General features: G+C 36.2%; 1 protein-coding gene across 2 annotated transcripts in view; it reads left to right on the top strand.

Moving 5' to 3' along the window:
* The window catches only part of CAB39L (calcium binding protein 39 like), a 74,099-nt gene that overhangs the window by 37,179 nt on the left and 14,081 nt on the right, over positions 1-22,839 (top strand). For both annotated transcript variants that reach the window (XR_003047610.1, XM_006916451.3), the window contains exons 4-7: positions 1,158-1,276; positions 7,603-7,771; positions 12,335-12,394; positions 15,393-15,458. Coding sequence is in view for 1 of the 2 variants with exons in the window: in XM_006916451.3 (XP_006916513.1) it covers positions 1,158-1,276; positions 7,603-7,771; positions 12,335-12,394; positions 15,393-15,458 (414 nt within the window). In the remaining variant the exon portion in view is untranslated. The remainder of the gene's footprint in view (positions 1-1,157; positions 1,277-7,602; positions 7,772-12,334; positions 12,395-15,392; positions 15,459-22,839) is intronic.

Here is a 22,839-nt window from a genome sequence, read left to right as displayed (position 1 = left end):
ATGAAAGGTTGCTAATTAGTAATATGAAAGCATGAAAGTATAAAACTCGGTGGTGAAGGTAGATTACAGTTAATTAGAATAATATTACAATGATGGTAGGTAAATCACTTATAACTCTACTATAAAGGTTTAAAGAAAAAATATTAAAAATAACTATAACTATAGTAGTTTGTTGCTGAATACATAATAGAAAAAGATGTGCATTGTGACATCAAGACATAAAATGTGGGAGGGGAGAATGGCATGGTTGGATTTGCAATTCTAGTTAGCTCACTCTGCAGAGTGAAGGATGCTTTCAAGTGGAGGGCAAAACTGGAAGGCACACTTTACTAGTTCATTTGAGAGATGAAAGCTAGAATCAGGGCCATAGTGATTAAAAATGGCATGTCATTCTTGTCTTTATTTTCCATATAAAAATCTTTGCTTCAATTGGAGAAGCAGACTACTCTCAGGTTGTAGTGTGTGTGAGAGTGGAAGTCTTACACATGAGGACTCTAAGAAGCCCTGTCCAAGGCTGAATATAATTCCCCTGGCTCATGCTACTTACTAGGACTGAGGGATCCCTTTTAGGTTACATATAACTTATGATCACCTAAGTCAGATATATCCACCTAATAGAAAGCTTACATTCTTTTTTTTTTTTTTCCAGCAAGGTGGGAGGGGAATGGATAAAGCAGAGAGGGAAAATTACCAAGAAGTATATTCAAGAAAAAGAAGTTTGATTCTAACCTATATTTGCTAAAATATTTTCATCTATTTTCTCTCATTTTATAAAGGTTTAAAAAAATGTTAATTATAATTTTCTTCTTGTATGAAGTTAAAAGGTAAAAAAAAAATAAAGAATTTATTATGTCATTTTCACTATTTTATATTTTTCTGTGACATTTCATTTACTACTGTAAGAATTAGACTACTAATTGTCCAAATTTCCCACAGTGCTAATCCTATGAGCTATATCTATTCTGTAGACTGTGTTGAATGTTTGAAAGCACAGCTGACTAAAGAGTAAATTAATATTTTCATATTATGAAGTGTATATAAATACACTTCATATTATGTGCGTGAATATAAATAACCTTTGAGATATAATTCACATGCCATACTGTTCACTCATTTCAACTGTACAATATAATAGTTGATTATATTTTCTTTAACAGGGAAAAAAAGATGTGACCCAGATATTTAACAACATCCTGAGAAGACAGATAGGCACTCGGTGTCCTACTGTGGAGTACATTAGTGCTCATCCTCATATCCTGTTTATGCTCCTCAAAGGGTAGGTACATGGTTCCCTTTAAAGGAGGTTTGTGTTTAGAATAGTTGTTAAATGTATTTAGCGTCAGCCTCATTTGAGATATGATAGGTTCTCTTTTGGAATCACAGTAAAGATTTTTACCATGCTTGAGGTCAGCCCTCCAGACCTGCATTACTTAGGCTGCAGCAAAATGTTTTTTAGCAAAGTTCCTTCCATTTATTGCTCTCTTTCCTCTATATTCCTGTTATTTCATGTCTCTTCCTATTATATTATTGCTTGTACTTCCCAATCTTCCCTTTTTCTAGCATTGCAGTTACCCTTTCCTTGATTGCATGAGACCAAATCCCCTAACCCTAATCCTCATTTACACACACGCGCGCACACACACACACACACACACACACACACACTCTTCTTCCAATGGCTAGCATCTGCCAAGATGACAGGCTTCCATGTGGGGATAGAGTAAATATTACTGTATGTATATAGTACCCTAAGAGAGCCAAAATAACTAAAGTCTAGCCAGATAATAGAATCCTTGATTATTCTTTTATATATGTATACTTATTTACAGATGCCTCTTGGGCATTTTGAGGCTACTCTAACTCCTAAATAAAGACCAGAGATTTGGATTTAGCAAGGTTTGCAGACAGCAGACTATCTTCTTATTCTCCTTCACTAACTTTCTACTCTACCATCTCAAACCTATATATTATGCTGTTTCATACCTAGTGTGTCTCGTCTGTGTTTAATTCCCAGTTCCTGCCTTGTACATTTTTAAATGTTTGATTGTAGCCAACTAACACATAACACAGTTTAAAAATCAGATAAATCATCAAATAGCAGCCTTCTGCTTCTTCCTTCTCCATTCCTCAGCCCCATTATCCAAAGACAACCACTTTTATCTTTATTTGTTCAGGTATTTACCTCTACATTTCAAATAATGGGCCCATACTAATCTTTGATTTATCCATTTTAAAAACTACCCTTTGACTTTCTCATAGGTCAGATGATAATTTAGTTTTTTCACCACCATTATTACTCTATTTTCCTTCCCCTTATCCTCCCAATATACTTTATCACAATTTTTTATTTTATTAAAAAGCACATTAAAATTATGACTAATCAATATTCATTGTTGAACAAAGTAGTGTATTATGATTACTTCGTTTTTTCTTACAAAATACTGTTTTTACTGGAGAATTATGTCTTTCAGTTCTGGGAAGGGAAATATACTTGTATCATGTATTAGAGCAGACTAAACTTACAACAAACATTAAACTTTACAACAAATAAACCCCAAAATGGAGTAGCTTCACCACCAGATAAGTTTATTTCTCACACAATAGTGCAGAACAGATGTTCTAGGTCAGCAGGGGGCTCTGCCTTCTTTAACGTGTGGTTGCTAAGATCACTTTGTTCATTGCCATTTCAGCCCACAGGAAGGCAAAACACATAAGAGAATTTATGAGCCAGGCCTGGAAACGGCTCATGTGCTCCCATTCACATTCCATTTGAGAGCACTTAGTTACTTGGCCCCTTAATTCTTAAGGGAATCTGAGAATTGAAAAACTGAGTCACTTATCCTACAGAATTTCCTCTATTTTGGGTTTGTCAGATTGCTTCTTAATGGTGTTCCATTATATATATAATATGAATATAACCTTTTAGAGTAAAGGTTATATTTAAAGGCTTGATTAGATTTAGATTCAGTTTTATTTTGGCAATTATAGGTGGTTCTCTATCATTCAGATTGCATCATGTGAGGAGACATACACTTAGTAATGCTGAGATTGAGCAATGGGTTCAGATGGTGACAGCCTAATCCATTATAATGTTCCCCATCAACCTTACGCTTAATTGTTTTACCATTCATTGAAGAACATTGCCTGATTCCGTCATTTCAGTAGGGGTTACAAAAAGGTGACTTCCTAATTCTGTCATTCCTTGTGTATTTATTGACTAGAGTAGTTTTATAGGGAATAACTTTCCTTTTTCCACTTCAACAGGTTAATTACTCTGAAATACAATTTATATCAGAGAGGCAGAATATATACCTAATTCTTTTTCTTCAGTTACCAATTTAAAGAATAATAAGTTGTCATCCTAGAAACTTACATTGATATCTCATGAGTTTCACGCCTCTCTCTCTCTCTCTCTCTGCCACACCACTCCACTTCCCTCTCCCTCCTTTCTCCTCCCCGCCCCAACTCTCTCTGTGTATCTTTCTAGTATCATTACAGAACTAGCGTGCTTAATGTTTTCCATACATCTTGTATTTTACACACAGTTTTTTGATGCATAGTTCTCCATCTATGGCCCCCTCAAGTTGACCCATGTCCTTTTGATATCACCCCCATTAGTTTGTGAGAGCTTTCTTGCTTTCTGGCACTAGATATACCAGGCCCATCTTCTGTGTTTCCTAACACAAACCTGGAACCAGCCACTTCTGCCAATGACCCTTGTTCCTTTTTGTGAGGAATGGTTCTTGGATCTGGATATGATCTGGATATTTAGGGGTGCTCATTGAATTGCATTGTTATGGCTTTTAGTTTTTTTCAGTGGACAGAGTTATTTCATTATTTTTAAAGTAAGAAAATATTTCCAGATAGAAGCAAAACATTTTGACTATATTTAGGAGGCCAACTGTTTGTTGAATGACATTTTACAAAACTTTTCCAAATACTGCCTGACGTTGTTTGCTTCCAGCAATAATAACAAAAGGCTTTTTTCCCCTTACATAATATAATCTATATTCTTAAGTTGAGATATTATTACACAAGATCTTTCTTCTACCTATTTTCTGTGTAATGTTTACTATAGCTTACTGCTAGATGAAACAATTGCTCTTATATTTGGCTTCCATTAAATTTGAAAGAGACCTTATATGCTGTCATTATTTGAATGTGAATGCTTATATAGTAGTGTGTCTTCTCTACAATAACACAATTAATTATAGTTCAGAACTACAAATCAGAAGGAAAATATGATTCAGTTATTCAGTTTTATAAAATAGAGATTCAGCATTCATTGGACCTGTGGCAAGTCAGTCATGGTGAAGAACACGTGATTTGTCATGGTTCCTGCCCTCGGGAACCTTATCCATAAGTAGAATAGAATAAATGAGACAAATATTTCTTTTTTACTAAACCTAAGGATATTGTTATTGGGATTTGAAACTTATGGAGTACTTCTTTATATAGTAGGCGTAAACTATCAAAAGCCAATATCCTAGAGGTAGTCAGATTGAAACAGTATATGTGGTATTACGGATCCTTCAAAAGGTATTGAGGAAAATTAGGAATTTCCTTATATAGATTAATGTATTACTAACTTTAAGAAGTTGTCATCTCAGGGAATGACAGTTCCACTCTTGGGCAAAAACTACTAAAATGAAATGGCAAGTGTTCGATCCAGAGTTTGTTTGTTTTTTTAACCTTCTCTTGGTCCTCAAGAATAGTCAGTACATCACAGATGATTCTAATAAACTTCATCAAATGAAGGGGAAAAATGGAGCTAATTATACACAAAAGTTGGAGTAGAAACTTTTTATAGTCTCAGTTTGGAATTTGAATTAAGAAATGAGAAAACATTGGCTAGAAATCATACAGATTTTTGTATAAGCCAAAGTTTGAGTCTCGTTAGAGTCCTTTAGTATTAAGAATTTTACTTAGAGTTTGAAATTCTTTATATGTCTACTTTGTGAAAAACATCATGCTAGACACTCTTGGAAACTAGGGTGGGGATGGGAGAAGGTAACAATAAACAAATATGGAGATAGTGTAAACGAGGAGAGGAGAAAGTAACAAGATAAGTAAAAACCTATCCCCAGCAATTAAGTCGTTTGTAATGAGGTGATAAAAATAAATTTATAACAACTTATTGCAACGTAACAAAGTACAGAATGCAAAGAACTGCTAAAGTAGAATTACAGACAAGCTGTTGTAAGAATGTGAAGGAAGTAGAGAATAATTCTGAATGGTGGGTGATTAGGAAAGACTTAAAAGGGGAGTTGGCATTTGAATTAAGCCTTGAAAGATGAGAGAGAATTATAGAGGTGGAAACGTAGGAGAAGCGCATTCTAGGTTGAGAGAATGGCATACTCCAAAGAATTAGCAGATGTGATGGGAGAGGAAATCGAAAAGTTAAGTTTAGAGCCAAATTATGACAGTCAATAAATATCTTACTAATAATTCTGGATTTTAATTGTCTCTTAAGTTCTTTCTCTAAGCCAACAGTCTTTATATCTCCTAAGTCCTCTATGAATAAATGAGAATGTTTTTCTCCTTCACATTTCAGAAACTATACCCCCTTTATAATAACTTTAATATTTCCTCACCTATAACTCTTCCATGTGTGCCAGTAGGCTGATTTTCAAATTATTCTGATAAGAGAACTTGCTAACACTATAAATGAGCATTTTTATAGTCTGCAAATAATCATGCCTGTCTGAATATATTAGCATTTAATGTTAATACGAGTTATTTAGGGAATACTCAAATGATATTTATAAATATTATTCAGAATAAAAAATATAAAAATGAATAAATACCACCCTGGTTTAATGAATTCTCTTAAATATCCTTTGCCATTTGATTTTTCTCATCTATCCAGTTTTCTTATCAGTTTAGTTCTCATCTTTTGCTTTTAAAAATATTTTTATCAGAATTTTTTTTAACTTGCAGAATTCATGATAATTTGAAAAATTGCATAGGCTCTTTATTAATGTCATTTTCCCCCTACATTACAGGAAATATATTTCCTATATTTTTTCAACATTCTAAGAAAACACTTTTTCAAAAATCGAGATATTTAAAGATTTTTTTTCCAATGGGCTTTGTACTACAACCATAAAAACTAGTATTGTATTCAATTGAAATGTTAAATGATATAACAATTTTTTTACCCTATACTCACTTCCCAGTCTTTTACAACTATGTCTTCCTTTATTCTATTCTTCCATTATTTACCACACAGTTGTCAATTATATCATTTCAATACTGAGCATGTTTTACTTGGGCTAAACATTGTTCATTTTCTTGAAACTTTATCATACACTGCAATGTAACTCAAACCGAGATTTATTTCAATGTTGAATTTGACACTTAAAATATTGTTATTAAATTAGAAATAGAACAGATCAAGTATGCCACTCCTGAATTATTTGCTACAGTAGACGTTGTATTTTTCTAGTGAAGTTTTTGCTGTGAGCTGTAATTCTACTTCATGATTTCAGTGAATCAGTCAATTCACAGCTATTAATCGTTGGTCATCTATTATATGCAAATCACATATGTATATCTATCCCTTATCTTTTTTCTGAACTCCAGATGGGTATGTTCTACTAATAAGGAGATATTTCTATTTACATATCAGGTATCTCAGAGTGAACATGGTCAAAAACAATCTCTTAATTTCTAACCTGTTCCTTGACTAGTTTATTCATCTTAATGAATGGCACCACCATATATACAATTATATTCAATCCAAAAACATAGAAATCATTCTTTTTTTCTTTTTTTTCCTCTTCCCCAGAAATCATTCTTCAATCCTCAGTTTCCCTTACCCCAGATTTATTCCCCACCCTGCCCTAGCTGCAGCATCAGCAAGTCCCATTGACTCTCCTTCCAAACAACGTATGTGATCTGCCCACAGTCCGTGATCCTACTACCGCCCCAGTCCAAGCCGCGATCATCTCTAGCTGGGCTTCTCCTCCTCCTCCTTTCTGTTCTCCCTGCTTCCACTCAAACTCCCAGGCCCATTCTCCTCTGTTTTGCAGTCGAGTTTCCACAGGTATCCAGAGTGATCTTTTGAAAGCATACATTGGGCCATGTTAATTTCTTACTTTAAACTCTCTAAAGGCTTCCTACTTAAAAACCGAACTCCTTACCTTACCTTACAGAGCTGTATGTGATCTGGCCCTTGCGCTTCTCTCCACTCCAGCCTCATTTCACACCATTCACTACTCTTCCCCCTACATTCCAACTGTACTGGTCTTACTTCTCCTACTGTAACTCACCAAGTTGGTTCTTGTCTTAGAGATTTTGCAGTTAGTTCCCTCTGCCTCTTCCCCCACCAGACATACTCTTATGGGGAGTATGAACACAGGGAAGCCAGTGACTTTGTCATGCTTACTGTTGTATCCCCAGCATCCGGAATAGTACCGGATATATTATACAGATATTCAGTGGATGTTGAATGAGTGGTGTTTGAATGAACTTTACAAAATGGTATCTATGCTTCCATTAACAGCAGTATTGAAATGTTTGTTTGGTTGGTTTTGTATGCCATTAGTATTGTTTTGTTAATAGGATAACAAAGCTCTCTATCTCTTGTTTATGCTATAGATATGAAGCCCCACAGATTGCCTTACGTTGTGGGATTATGCTGAGAGAATGTATTCGATATGAACCACTTGCCAAAATCATCCTCTTTTCTAATCAATTCAGAGATTTCTTTAAGTACGTGGAGTTGTCAACATTTGATATTGCTTCAGATGCCTTTGCTACTTTTAAGGTAATTTTTTTCTCCTGAATCAGCTAGATCATTTAGTTTCAGCATTTAAAGTCAGTTGGCCTCTGAAGAGGCATTTTAACTTTAAAAAGCAGAAAATTCTATTCTTTAGGCATGAGCATAGCCAACTGTGTATGATGTGGATCATAAAAGGCATCGGTATATAGAATACAATTTATTAGGCCAGCTTGTCACATTGTGGAAAAAAACAACTTGTTACAAGCTCATATGGAATGAATTCCAATATATAAATGAAAAGATGAAAATGTATTACTCTGTCTATAGCATGCTTTTATTTATGTTAAAAACAAAGGGTATAAGTTTCCCCTTACGGTGCATATGCTCTGAATACCTCTGCAAGGATAGCTGGGAAGCAGCAGCAGTGTTCGCCTGCAGGGAAGGACCTGGGCAGTGAAGGGGGATGGAGAATTACACCTTTAAATATAAAGACATCACATTATGTTATCAGTGTAATTTTGAATTTCCACATGGTGAAATAAAATACTAATAAATTATGTTGTTTTTTTATAATCATATATATTTTAGAAACTTTTTATCTTGTTTGTTATTATATAGGAGTTAAATGTAATCTAACTTAATTTTTAAATTTAAAAAATTTTAATTATGGTATAATGCACATAACATCGTTCGGCGTACCCTTCAATAGTGTTAAGTATATTCATGTTGTCATACAGCTAGTCTCTGTTAAACAGCTCTCCATTTCCCCTTCCCTCCAGCCCCTGGCATCCACTTGCTACTTTCTGTTTCTGTGAATTTGACCATCAAAAAGAGCTTCAGAGAGTATATTAGAAAATGGTGCAGCTAATTTGCAAACTAAAATATTAACACTTATACATCCAATGACTGGTGCCTCCTTCAAGATTTCTATTTTAGAAAACCACGTACTTATTTTTATGGTCCTGCCATTGTTTAATATATTTTGAAACTGTTATCAATGTTTGTGGCAAGTTCATTTTTCAAAAATGGCAAATCTCTATCCTTTGAGGGCAGATAAAAGTTTTGGAAACATCAAAAGGCTATTTGACATCCAGGTTAGTGGATAAAGTAGACAATCAAGTTAGCTAGAACTGTTTTAGGTTTGAGTAACAATTATAATGATAATAAAAATAAATTTTAAAGTAACTAAAATAGAGTCTGATTTTCTTCGGTGTCTACCAAATTGACTGAGGGACATTTTAGAAGAGCAATTCCAAAAATATTTTAAGCTGATGATATAACAGCATCATTGAAAAAAATAGATTTTCAAGGCAATTATACAAGATAAGATTCATTTAAATATATATTCAGATTTGTTTCTTTAAAGCATTTCAGCAATCTACTTGTTCTATTTACATAATTTCAAATTTACTTCTACTTTTTTCAGGATATAAATATAAATTTCACTTAATTATAATCCATATATGACTTTTAATTTATATATATTATCATAAATACATATTTTAACAAATATCAATGTAATTCATGTACTAATATTAATATATACTTCAATCTTATTACTGTACATAAATAACTCGAAAGTTGACCTAGATGATAAATAGTTCTTTTTAATGGCTCTCAAGAGGTCAAGAAAGGTAAAAGGAGTAATTAGCTGTACTGAAAACCACATATTATCTATAGACTAGGAATTTACTCAGCTCGTTCTGAGAAGGTTCCTTAAATCTATTAAGCCATGATTAGCTCATGTGGTGGCAGGAAGTGTGAGAGTCAGATCAGAAAGATTCAGGAAAAGGCAGAGATCAGAGTGGAGCAGGAGGAAGGCAGAACCTGAGGAAAAGAAAACCTGGTGAAGGGAAGGGATGTAGTGGGGTTCACAGGGAGGTGGGGCCTGCGGGCTGGGCAGCAAGAGGGGCTTCCTGTGACTAAGAAAAGAGAACACAGTGAATGGACTTCAGCCTGAAGATAGCCTGGTTAAGGGGAAGGCAAGGCCGGGCAGCTAGCTGCCTGGGACACGATCTATAAAGGAAACCAAGATATCTCCAGAAATATAATGAAACAAGGAAAACTGAATTGACACAAACTGTCAGGGAGAATCCTATTTGAGGATCATAGTTTACTGTGGTACTTTTGTTTCAACAGCAAAATGTGCAGTTTTGGGACCACGGCTGAATTGCCTTAGATACCAAAGCAAAAGACCTGCAGTGCCATCGTCCCTAAAAGTTTGAGCCAAGTCTGAAATAAAATATCAACCATTAGAATCTGGGTTTGAAGGGAAGATGGTCACCAGCCTGCTCAAGCTTTCCACATGTCTTCACTCATCCTGCCTGCTCCCTAGATTCTCCCTGAGAAAACAGGGAGAGAGGAAGAGCCCATGCCTGGAAGTCTGGGATAGACGGGAAGGGGGAAGGGAGGGAGGGGGATTAGAGAGTATGAAGAAGATAAAGACGTAAATAAAGGAAGAAGAAACCTAGTAAAGACAGCAAAGAGCGAGGAGAAGGAAGGAAAAAAAAGGGAGGAAGGGATAGGTACAGACTAGGGAGCGCTGACTGGGCACGTGTTCGGAGTGCTGTGGAACCCCAGGAGCCTTTCCATTTCATAGGCCGCTCAGTCTCACATGGCAAAAAAAAGTTGTGCAGTGGCTACAGGTGAACCCCTCCCCGCTCCCAAGAGTATATTTGGTGAGACATGCTTTAGTGCATCAGATGTGGAGAATGACATTTAACACAAAGGATGATTCTATTTCTTTCTAGCAAAATGTCTGTGCTTAAACAACTAAGGAAATGTTTTCTATTAATAGATACTGTCATCCCATTTTTTCCCTTTTCTATTTGATGACTCTTTGCTGTCATGGAAACAAGTTAGTTCCTTTAAAAAAAGACTTCACAAAGAATTGTAAGCATAGAACAAACTTTAATGGAGGGAAAAGCAAATACAGATGAATGTGTGTTTTTGAAAATTTCCTACGATTTTCAACATTTAATAGAATGAACTGTACCTGATAATGTCTTGCCATCATCTGTTTAGCCCAATTTAATTTTCAGCACAATATTGATTCGCAAAAAGAAATTCTAATGTTTTGATTTGTATTTCAGCATATTTTCCATTGAACTTAAGTCCTTGAAAATCTAAATAACTAGAAAAGTTTTCTAGTATGCTAACAATATTGGAAATGCCAATTTTCTGTATTTTTTTAAATGCTATGGTTAGTATAATGTAACGATGACCTTAAGTCACAGTTTTTTAAGTAGCTGGTTTCAAGGGGCATTGTTTGTTTATTTGGTTTGGTTTTATATTGGTTTTGGCTTTTGTTTTTAACCTCTTAGATGAACCTTTTTTGTTTTAAGCTCCAAGATGACTGTTACCCAGTTTAGTCATTAATGTTTTAATGTTGTTAGTTTATGTCTTTGTCATGGTATTGTCTACAAATTGTCCTTTCCCAAAAAAGATTCCTTAAAACCACAATGTCTTTTATCCCCACAAGAATCAACATGATAGGAGTGGTTCAAATTCTCTTTCCCACCTGAATAGCTATATGTCCTTGAACAAGTTAGTTAACCTTTGATAGGCCCAATGATCAATCAAGTTGTGAAGACAAGTAATATGAAATGAAATTGTTTTTGAACTTGAAAATTATAGTGCAAAATGCTTTAAATATTTTACTTTTTATTAAAATAGAAATATGTGGGTTTTACCATTTCTACTGCCTTTTCTCTGTGAGGTTATGTGTGTATCTTCTATATGCATTACGAAGTTTTAATTAAATATGTATTAAAGTATAAGAATTTATTTTGGAAAACTTTAAAGTTCTTGTTATGTTTTTAATTAAATTCTGTGTGATACCTAGTCAGGGTATTTAGCCTCTAAGCACATAAAAGGGATTAGGTAAAGCTTGTTTTCTTTCAACATTTAGGTGAATTAAGGATATGATTTAGGTCTGATTTGAAGACAGTCAAACGTTCCTTTATGCTGTTGTCCAGTTTTCTGAGAGTTATGTCTGTAATAAGATCGGGCTGCTTGTGTTCAACTTTCAAAGGGCTCATTGTGCTACTTAATGACCACACGCCTCACAGCCCATTACCTCCAAAGCAGCAGATGCCAAGATGGCCCTGTTAAATGTCCTTCTTGTGCTTCCCAGCGTCCTAAGCACCTCTGTTTTAAAACTGGTTAAGGAAAAAAACTAAAGGTTAAAATCCTTGAAAATCTGTTAACTTGTAAGATATGGTTTTAGTCCATTCAGAATTCTTTTTTTAAAAAATGACCGTTGACTCTTTTAAAAGATCATCATAAACTTTATTTGAATTATTATATGTACAATGTAGAGTTGTAGCTTGAAGAAATATACACTGTAAACTCATCTCTAAAATGTCATTTGTTTCAGTAAATTATTTCTATAATCTAAGAATGGTATGAATTTAAAACAAACTCATTTTGAACATGAAACATTCTCATCTTAAACTAAGAATGGAAATAATTTTGCAGTGGAAACAAAAATTTACTTCTGAAACTTTTATATATTTCAAATTAATAGACTTAGTAAATCTTAGAAGAAAAAGACATTTATAAATTTTATTAGCTATAATAATTTTCTTTCACTTGGCTGTTCTCTAGGATTTGCTAACGAGACATAAAGTGTTGGTAGCAGACTTCTTAGAACAAAATTATGACACTGTAAGTAAAATTAATTTTAAGTCATTCTCTCTTCTTCTCCCTCCCTTCCTCTTAGATCTGTGAGCACTTACTCCTATTGATGATCCACAATAAAAACCAACCATATCAATCACACACCTAATTCGTCCATTACCTGGAAGCCAGGTCATCAGGAAACTTTACAAAAAGTTAAGGATAGCAAGAGATCAGGGCTTTCTGGCTTTTCACGTCTCTTCCTGTTGTGCTCTGGAATTCCAAGAAACAACTAGCACCTGCTCCCTTTGATCTTGACTTAAAGGGCATTCATGTTGCCCTTAAGAGGCAATAAGTAGCTCTTCCAAATGGAAGAACACCCCCCTCATATTAAAATAAATCATTTTACCTGGTCAATAATTAGTTTTATTTACTAGTAGAAATGCCAAAGTATTTTTGTCTTCCAGCTCCATTCTCTAATGGAGAATCCAGCTCAGCCTTTTGAGATTCAACTGAAATGTGACTCTTCTAGGAAGCTTTCTCTAAGCACACCCTTCCACACACACACACTTCCCCCCTACACACACACTTCCTCTGCCACCCCCACCCCCACCCCACTCTACCTCTCATTTTTTGTACTGTATTATTATGGTGTGTCTGTATCTTCCTGGCTGGTTCTTGAGCTTCCCGAGAGGCAAGAACCCTCTCTGTTGAACACAGGGATTCAGGGTCCGGTATAGACTTTAGAGTCTGCTTGCTTGGCTTTAAGACCCAGTTTTGCCTCTTACTAATTGTGTGACCCTGGGCAAGTAACAGTGCCTACTGAAAAACAAAGACAATACCTACTTCATAGGATTGTGGCAGGAATTTGACAAGATTTAAAGTTTTTAGGATAGTACCTTGGTAAGTGCTCAGTATTCATTTTTATCATTATTACTTGGATCCCTAATATCTAACTCAATTCCATATATTTGACTGTGTTCAATGAGTATTGAATGAACAGATCCATCCAAGAGCAGCTATGTTTTTGCTAAATATATAAGCAATGGAAACATCATGATTAAAGTAGAACATAGCACAAACCTGCAAGCAAAACTTTACAGGATTTGTTCCAGTATTGGTTCAGATGCTTTAGACCAGTGCTCTTCAGTTGAAATATAAAATGCAATGCAAACCACTATATACTGTGTAATTGAAACATTTCTAGCTAGTCACACAAAAAGATAAAAGGAAATAGATGACTCTAGGAAGATATGGAATACTGTACCTATCAGTACCCTATATCGTCACACATCCAAATCACAGAAATTAAGCTATGTCTTTTTTATTCATAAATTGTTTGCTAGTTTCCCTTTACAATTAAGAATTAGCAATATAATCATGAAATCAGAGTGATTTTCTTATTCTAAAATTATCAAGAAGATACTCATGAGATCAATAGGAATACTTAGACTTAAGTGTCAGACATGAAGGGAGAATAATTATTATTGCCAGAGAGGCATCCAAAAGCTTCAAGACTAAAAGGAAATGGCATATTTTTGAATCTGGGAAATGAACCATTATTATAGTTTGGTTGTCCAATGATGATAGATGCTAGATAGAATGTTAAAGACTCATTAGATGTTACATTTGTACTGAGTGAAAATTAAAGAGGGCTAGATAGTTTAGTATCTACTGCTAATCTTTTCTAAAGACTGGGTGAGGTAAATGCTTTGAAGTCAGGGATAATACACAGCAGTGTATTTGAGAGACCATGAACTCATTCTCTTTGACCCCTTATTTATCTAAATTTTTTTTTTGTATCTATAATCGCTTCTTGTGTAATTTAAGAGTTTCACAGACACTGAACCAGATGCACTGACCTGAACACTAGTTCTGAAAAGTCCTGTTCCCTTAAATATTTCATACCTTTTGAGTTTCATATTCTTTAACTCTAAAGTAATGAAACTGGTAGCTTGGGAAGGCAAATCATACTTTATATATACATGTATTTGTATTTTATAGTTACAATTAAAACTTATTACAAAATTTGTCTGATAAATTTAATGACCCAAAAAATCATCTTTATATTTCATGACATTTAGAATAAGTCCTTCATATAAAAGAATATAGTTACTGTGACTTTAATGTGAGCTGCACGTTTCTGTTTTTACTTTTCACTTTCTTAATTTTTGATAATTATCATCAGTGTGCACAGCCTCCCCTCATCACACACGTGCACACACCTTGCACTTGGCCCCCTGAGGATCAGGACTGTTTTCCACTCCCCTCAGCCCCCGAATGCTCTAACTTTTAGGTCTCTGCAGAACTTGCTCCTTCCACTCTAGTGGTCTCCGAGTGTGTCCATGCATGGTGGGAGGTTGACACTGAGCTTCCCCAACCACTGGCACTCTGAGTTAAACTGAAGGGCCTAAGTAATGATTGATGGCGCATTAAGAAACAGGGGCCCAAGCACCAGTGGCTCCCAGCTTCTGGGGAGAGCAGAAGAGCTCCAGAGAGTCCAGCTGAGATTAGCATGGCCATTATGCAACAGAAGTAGCCTTATTCCTCTACCTGTTCATGCTATGAATTTGACAGTTTGATTCTTTATGAGTTGCCAGGTAAAACCCTAAATGTATTTAATCTTTTCTCAAAATATTTATAGGCTAATTGCTGCCAGCAAGTCTACTTAAATAGATTTCTTTAGAGTAACATAAAATGAATTGTCTTTGTTCAAAATGATTTATTGTGAGTACTCGATTACTCCATTTTTCTACTCTATTTCTAATTTTCTGAACTAAAATAAAATAGAGAATTATGTCCCTTGTATCACTTGATTTCCCTGTCTCCCAGTGTCTTTATGTGGAAATGAAGATGGCAAAGGAGGGACCTCCCCTATGGACACTGGTGACAGCTAGAGTTAAGCACATAGCAGTAGAAGACACAGCAGCTGAGCCACACTGGGCTCAAGGGTCAAGGACTTAACTTCTGACCAGGAGGGCAAGCAAGCCTAATGCAGAGAAACCACAGCTGGTTAGCACTCTAATATTTATTCTCTTTTCATTAGATTTTTGAAGACTATGAGAAATTGCTTCAGTCTGAGAATTATGTGACTAAGAGACAATCTTTAAAGGTAATGTCAAGTTTCCATAAGTTAGAGTCTCCATAAATTGATATCTTGTTAGTAAATGGTCTGTGAGTAAAGAAGTAAAAACAGAAAAATTTAAATATCCTTATTTTGTAACTTGAAAAATGTTACAAAAAATTTGTAACATTAAAATTTGTAACATAGTCATTATGTTAATGACTATTCTTTGTAGCAAAACAGTGTAATTGTCCTGCCTCAAATGCTTTTTAGAAGTAACAATAGAAATAATAATAAGTACATGATATGTACAGAAAAAGAGAGAGAGAGAGTGTGTGTGTGTGTGTGGCATTTGCAATTTGTGTGTGTGTGTGTGTGTGTGTGTGTGTGTGTGGCATTTGCAATTTGAGATTATCTCCCCTATGAACGCCTATGGAAATGCCACTCTCTCATCAGACAGGTTGCGGCACAGAAAGGCGGCATCTGTCTGTGAGTAGCCTTCTCTCCCTCAGTGAAAAGGTACCTGGAAGCAGCCGTTTGGCCAAGAAGAGGTGGGACAGCTCATGAAGGAGTGGGACTTTGGCTAGAGCTGCATTTTTGCTCTTCAGGTCCTACTCAGATATTCAAAAGAATGTTTGGCACATAATAATTGGCTGATTTTTGTCAAGCAATTTGTATGATGCTTGAGCTTACTAAATATCATTCATTTTATTTTTACACATTGGGATGAGAATATTCATAGATCAATGCATTTTTAAATATTGGATACAATTTTAAGCTAAAGCAATAAATTAAATCTCTTTGTACCACATTTTTGTAAATTCCCTATGGTTTTGCGTTGGCCATGACCCGCTTTCCCCTGTATTGTGCCCTCACTGCACCAGCTTTACACATTGATGAAGGGGGCAATGTACTATTTTCAGCCAGTCATTCAGCACTCTTTGTGCGGAAACCCGTACAAGGCGATCCATGTAGAAAAAAATACCACAGGTACGCCGTTTTCCTTGCTGGAGCTTGGAGTGATGGGACTGAGCTCCAGGCAAAGGCACTGCCATCAATGCTGTGTTCTTCCATGTCCAGAAAGCTTGTTAAAAGCAGTTGAAGAGAAGGATGCATCCTATTGCCACAGCCATGTAACTAAAGGATTCTTATTTGTGAAGGGCTCTACAAGGACAGCCAAAACAGGGAGCTGGTCCATATTACAAGAGATCATTGCCCTGGGATGGAAGTGGAAATTGAAACAGTAAACAGAGGTGACAATGGTCTGAAGGGCCAGAAAGAATATAGGAAATTGCCTGTAAATTTTCCAAATCCTTCCTCTTTTCAGTGGGAGTCTGTCAGATACTGGACCAAAGCAAGGACGTTGATATGAACTAAAGTGACAACTAAACTGAGATCAAAAAGGCTGAGGGTCATAGACTTTAGGATTTATTCCTATACCATTTTCAGCAGTGACAAGAACTTGTAACAGAAATTTTTCTGTGATTGACTATCTCTAGCTGGGTAAGGCCTCACACAAAATTATAAAGCTGACAGTTTTTTATTCAAACAGTGCTCTTCCGGCCTCCTTCCTGCTTTTTCTTTCCTACTACGCTATCATCCCCTCCCACCCAGTGCCCATTGCCTCACTCCCTTCTCAAGATGTCCTCAGACCCTCCTGTCCTATTCCCTCCTTAACACTTGTGAAGTGGTTAGAGCAGAGCCTACCTAGCTCATGGTAAAAAAACAGACACATTTGTTAAATAAAATAAAAGGAAATTTTACAAATAAATATTCCTGATCTATATCCCCAGAGTTCAATCTCTGGAAGGTTTTGATCAACTATAAATAAATAATTGGGACAAGGGTGTGAATTAGATTTATTCCTACCAGGATTCATTTGCATGTAAAAATAGAAGCCTGTTAACCGAGTGGATGGGTGATGGGTAGTACGTCATATGGATTCAGGGGGTAGTAGCTAAGGGGAGCGAGAAGGATTCCTTCCTCACTGCCGTTGCTGCCACCCCGTGCTCCACTACCCAGCCTCCTTCTTCACGTGGTTCTCCAGGTAGAGCCCTCTGAGCTTCCTGGTAACACGGGCAAGAAGCGACCCAGTGTGCATCTAGTATCTAGTATCGTAACCCTCTTCTAAACTCTCCCTTTTCAAACTAATTATGTTTTCTACTTATTTTAAGACACCTCAGCCCACTCATAAGGCCTATTTCTTATTCTTTTTTAACCTACCCAGACATACTACATGAGTTGTTACTCCTGCCTAAAATCCTTTACAGTTAAGTGAGTGTCTCACACATATTTGATTCACTGTATGGTAAAACCAAGCACTGGCTGGACAGTGAAAAAAAAGTAGTGAAAGGCAGATAAAGTATATCTGAGAATGCAGAAATTGTTAAAATGGTTACTGAAGAGTTGGCTTTTTTTTTTTTTTTTGAATGCTAGATGATAGAAACATTGCTAAAATGGTCTTGTATCACTCTATTCAAGGAAAGAACTCATTAAATATTGTTTATTCTTTTCTTCAATAGAAAAAACATCGAAGCGCTCTGCCAGAGCGCTGTTGGTTTTACCTTCTGGAAATTAGATCTGTGGTAGCAGTATGCTGATTCTATTTTAAACATAACCTTGTTTATAACTCTGGATTCTGTAATATTTTATTCATAGATGTTTCAAAATTCTAAGAAACAAGAGAGGTTAAATTATTACAATGTGTATTTGCTTTCGTGAAAGGGCCGTGTATGCAAACCAACCCCCTAAAGCCAAAGGAGCAGCCCACAGAAAGGCCGAGACAGACACCGGGTCTCAGCAGCAGAGATGAACTCCCCGCCCCCAGTCTCTGCATTTTATAGCTAAAAGCAGTGAGAATGTGTGGGTGATCAAAGCCATCAGGTGCCCGCAGGCTCTGGTGACAGGGTGTGCTAAGAGAAACATCCAGGGCACCTCTCCGCAAAGGGAGAGTTAATGTGAGACCTGCGACCCAAGAGCTCAGTGTCGCTGGAGCGCCCGTGGGAGTGGGGTGGGGGGCGTCGAGGGACTGGTTCGCCCTAACTGGAAGACCGAAGTATCCTGTGCCTCATATGAGGCTGCTTTATGATTCCAGAGTAGTTGCTGCATGCTGCCTTTTGTTAATCATATTCTAAATTTTCCTGAACTATTTTGGGCTTAGATTCCTGGTGTCAATAAAAAATAATTTAACAGAGAAATTTTTTTCCCTCATGTGACAAAGCTTAAGAATTCCTTATCTTTTTCAGAGGCCTGACATTTAATTACTAGCGAGAAAGATTATAATTTAAAAGAAGCTTGGTGGAATTTTTAGATTTCTTTTGGCTCTGGTCAATTTCATTAAAACCCCAAGTTTGTTTTGTTTTGTTTTTTTAAACTTATTTCTACTTGCTATGCATGGTTTTACTGTGTAGTATGAAGCCTATAAATAAAATTTAAAGAAGTAAAAGCATGATTTTTTCCATTTACTTAGTATAGTATTGCTTTAGAATGCTTTGTATTATAATGAAATGCAGCATTTTGTCATTGTCGGTATTAATTAAAATAGATTAACATTTGATGGCTAAAAGCTTCAGCATTGGTGGCCAAATGATTTAACACAATTGTTTCAGAAAAGTTGAGAAAATATATTAGCAAAGGATGGATTGGGTAGAATTTATATGTAGACATCCCCAGGTAATAAAACTTGAAATGACTTAATCTGAATTTAACTGCATGTTACATCAGCAAATGTTTATTGAATGTGTATGTGCAGATTTTAAAGGTAAATTTTTTAAATGAAATTTATTTTGCTGAAAGGAATTTCTATATGTGTATGTATGTCTGAAATACATGTATTTGTAATATATGATATATTTGATCTTATGTATTTTTATATGTATCTTTAGATATATATCTACACAGGTAGATATAGAGGTAGCTGTATAAAAAAGCTATATATCTTAAGTAGGTATATTTTATATTTTATATACATAAATTTTTATATAATGAGATATATATATATATATATTTTTAGAAGCCTCTTGTCAGCTTTACAATCCAGAAGTGGGTTTTTGTTTGTTTGTTCGTTTGTTTGTTTTGGGGGGGGCAGGTTGAGAGAGAGAGTCTGGGAGCCATCCTTCTGAAATGTAAACATCTAAGAAGATAGCACACCAGCCTCCCTGTCACCAGAGTTTAATCTCCATGCTTCTCTCTGAACTGTAACCATTTGCTTGTTAGAGAGAGAAGAAAAAATTTGTTATCCTCTTTATTAGTTGGATAAAGAGCTACTTTATCTCAATGGCCAGGTGAATTCAGGGTAAACTGTAGAAGGGTACACAGCAAACGGCACTGTCAACTCCTCTTACAGGAGACAGGCTACCTTTAATCTTGAGGATACTTGTATCTACAGGATCGTAGCTCCTTGGCTGTGCAAATGAGGTGGAATTTTATCCGTCTTTGTAATGTCTTTTTCGTATATTACCTACAGTGTTGTGCTTTGGATATGCTTATTCGGTAATTCATTCGGCTTTCATTCTACATTTTGTGGATTGAATTCTGTGTTGGTAGGACTTTATTTCCTCAACAGTACACAGATCACACAGTCTGTAAAGGGCACAAATACAAACAAGATTTGATACATGCCCTATGGAGCTTACATTCTAAAGAGGCTCATAACTAACTGTACTGCAAGGCAGTGTGAGTACAGCTGGGAAAAAAACAAAGAGCAGAGAGGTGATAGAGGAGATTCAACTGAGGAGAAAAGTCTAACTCAGAAAAAGGTAGAATGATGGTTACAATGGGCTGGAGGGAATGGGGAGAATTGGTCAATGGCTACAAACTTTCACCTATAAGATGAATAAGGGTTGGGGATCTAATGTGCAGACTGGTGACTCTAAGTAATAATACTGTATTGTGTGCTTGAAAGTTGCTGAGAGTAGATCTTAAGCTTTCTCACCACACACCAAAAAAAGGAGGGGTAGCTGTGAGGTGGTGGACATGTTATATGATTGTGGTAAATATTTCACAGTGTATATGTATATCAAATCATCATGGTGTATGTTTTAAAAATATACAATTTTGTCAATTATATTTAAATAAAACTGGGGACGGGGATGGAACTGGAGCAAGGGAATAAAGCCACAGAGCCAGGAGAATGAGGAAGACTGAGCAAGCGAGCTGAGGAAAGGAAGACCACTGAGGACTTAGAATGCCATCCAAAGGAACCTAGACATTTGTTTGTTTATTCATTCACTTTTTAAGTGGAATTAGTAATAGTAGTAGGGCTGACCTTCAGGAAGATTCATTTGACAGAGTGTGCAGAATGGCTTGGATTGGTGAGGATTGCAGAAGAGACCATTTGCATGCTGCTGCAGTCGCTCAGAGGAAAGGCAGTGAGGGTTTGAATGAGGGTAGTGGGATGAAAGAGGTTTGAGACCTTTAAAAACAAAAAGTTGGCAGATCTCAGATGTAGATTTGATGTGAGAAGCAAAGGAAAGAAAGGAGCTGAGGAAGATTCCAACTCCTCCCTGGGGAACTGGCACATCCTGATGTCATTAGCCAGGAGGAAAAAGGGAACTGGTTTTAGAGACGTTGAGTGTGATGATGGGCCACCAGAGAGTTCTGCTGGGGCTGCTTGGTGGGCAGTTAGAAGTATGGGTATGGAGTTTAGGAAAGAAACCGAGACTAGAAATGTAGATTTCAGAGACATCTTTCCAGACGTTATATCTGAATCCATGAACCTAGATGAGACTGATAGAAGATAAACGATTCAAGTTCACAGCTTGGAAAGTTTCTGCATACGTGGTGCCGAAGGAAGGGGAGTCAGGAACAGAGGCAGCAAAGGAGCAAGGCTGCAAGGGGTAAAAAACCAGAACAGTGCCGTGGCCTTGAAACCAAGAGCAAAGGAAGTTTCCAGAAGAGTGTTCTATTAGCTTTGGATGCTGCAGAGAGTTTAAGGAAGATGAAGATCAACAGTTTACACAATTGCTGTTCCATATGTACGAGATGAAGTGGAGACCAGCTAACATTCAACAGTGGTCATCATTTTTAATGTTATTTTTGTGCACAAACATAACTTTAAGATGTGTACTTCTTATTTGTTAAATAGACAAAAGATGCATCACAAGCAAGGTTGTCATTTTCTGGCAGCCAGACAGCCAGACACACACAACACATGTATACACCCACGCCTGTGAGATTCTGTTGCTAGATTCAGCTAGCTCTCAGTTTCATGCGCTTTCTCCTCCCATCTAGAACTTTTATAACCACCTATACAATGTATTACTATCTGGGGGCATCCAGAAAAATTCCAGTAAGTAGGATAATTGGAAAGTAACTATATCACATATAGAATTATGTTAAGGGTACATGTCCACTACCTGGTTGCTGAAGCTTTAGGAATTGCTACCCCTGCCATGACAGTAAAAGCTTATAAGGTGGAGCAGTAGTACATTCAGCTGCGCTGCCACAGGTTCTTCAACTCTTCTCACTTTGGGTATTTTTATTTTGTGTTAAAATGTCTTAGTCTGTCCTGGCTGTTATAACAATAATACCATAGACTGAGGGGCTTAAACAACAAATATTTATTTCTTGTAGTTCTGGAGACTGAGAAATCCAGGACCAAGGTGTCAGCTGTGAGAGAGCTCTGGAGTCTCTTTTATAAGAGCATCAGTCCATTCATGCGCCCCCACCCTGTATCCTAACCTCCCAAAGGCCCACCTCCTAATACCATCGTACTGGGGACTAAGATTTCAACATACAGATTTTGGGGGGACACAAACATTCAGTTCATAACATGGAGTAATCCTGCATTTTGGAAACTATTTGTCATCAGAAAATGTTTTGCTTTTTTATAAAAACTTGCTGTGTGTGTTAAACTTCATATGGATTCAGGGTCAATGTTTTTTTTTCTGGCTGTATATCAAGTTTTGTAATAAACATTAGGTAAAAGATAATAACCATTTATTTCCAGTAAGCTACGAGAGTACATTTATTTAGGAAAGAGAGATGTCACTGTAGAGTCAATTTTGTTATTCTTCTCCTGCCTCACTCCCTAAGGAGTAATACATTACTGGAAAGCAAGGTAATTAAAATAAGCAATGAAAATAATAAATTTATTTCTGGCTAGCTCTTGATGAGAGAGAGCTTTTTAAAGCTGCAGCAATGATTGGCTTTAAAAAGATTCAGAAATGCATTAAGCATGGACTTTAGCAAAACTGTGTGAAAAGCTTAAAATAACTTGATAATATCTACTGCTTTCATGCCTGTGCTTTAAGATACACTAAAGGACTCTCAATTTTTTTCATGTCAACATTTTTTTTTTTTTAATTTTCTCATGTCAGCATTCTTAACTCACATTTATATTTTGTTTTTCAGGGAGAAGTGAGATATATTTTGAATAAGATGGCTCTGAAACAGATTATAGCTTTGATTTTGTGTGTGTGTGTGTTTT

This window comes from Pteropus alecto, unplaced genomic scaffold (assembly GCF_000325575.1).
Source record: "Pteropus alecto unplaced genomic scaffold, ASM32557v1 scaffold24, whole genome shotgun sequence".
Lineage (NCBI taxonomy): Eukaryota > Metazoa > Chordata > Mammalia > Chiroptera > Pteropodidae > Pteropus > Pteropus alecto.
This window is presented reverse-complemented; position numbering and strand designations above follow the sequence as displayed.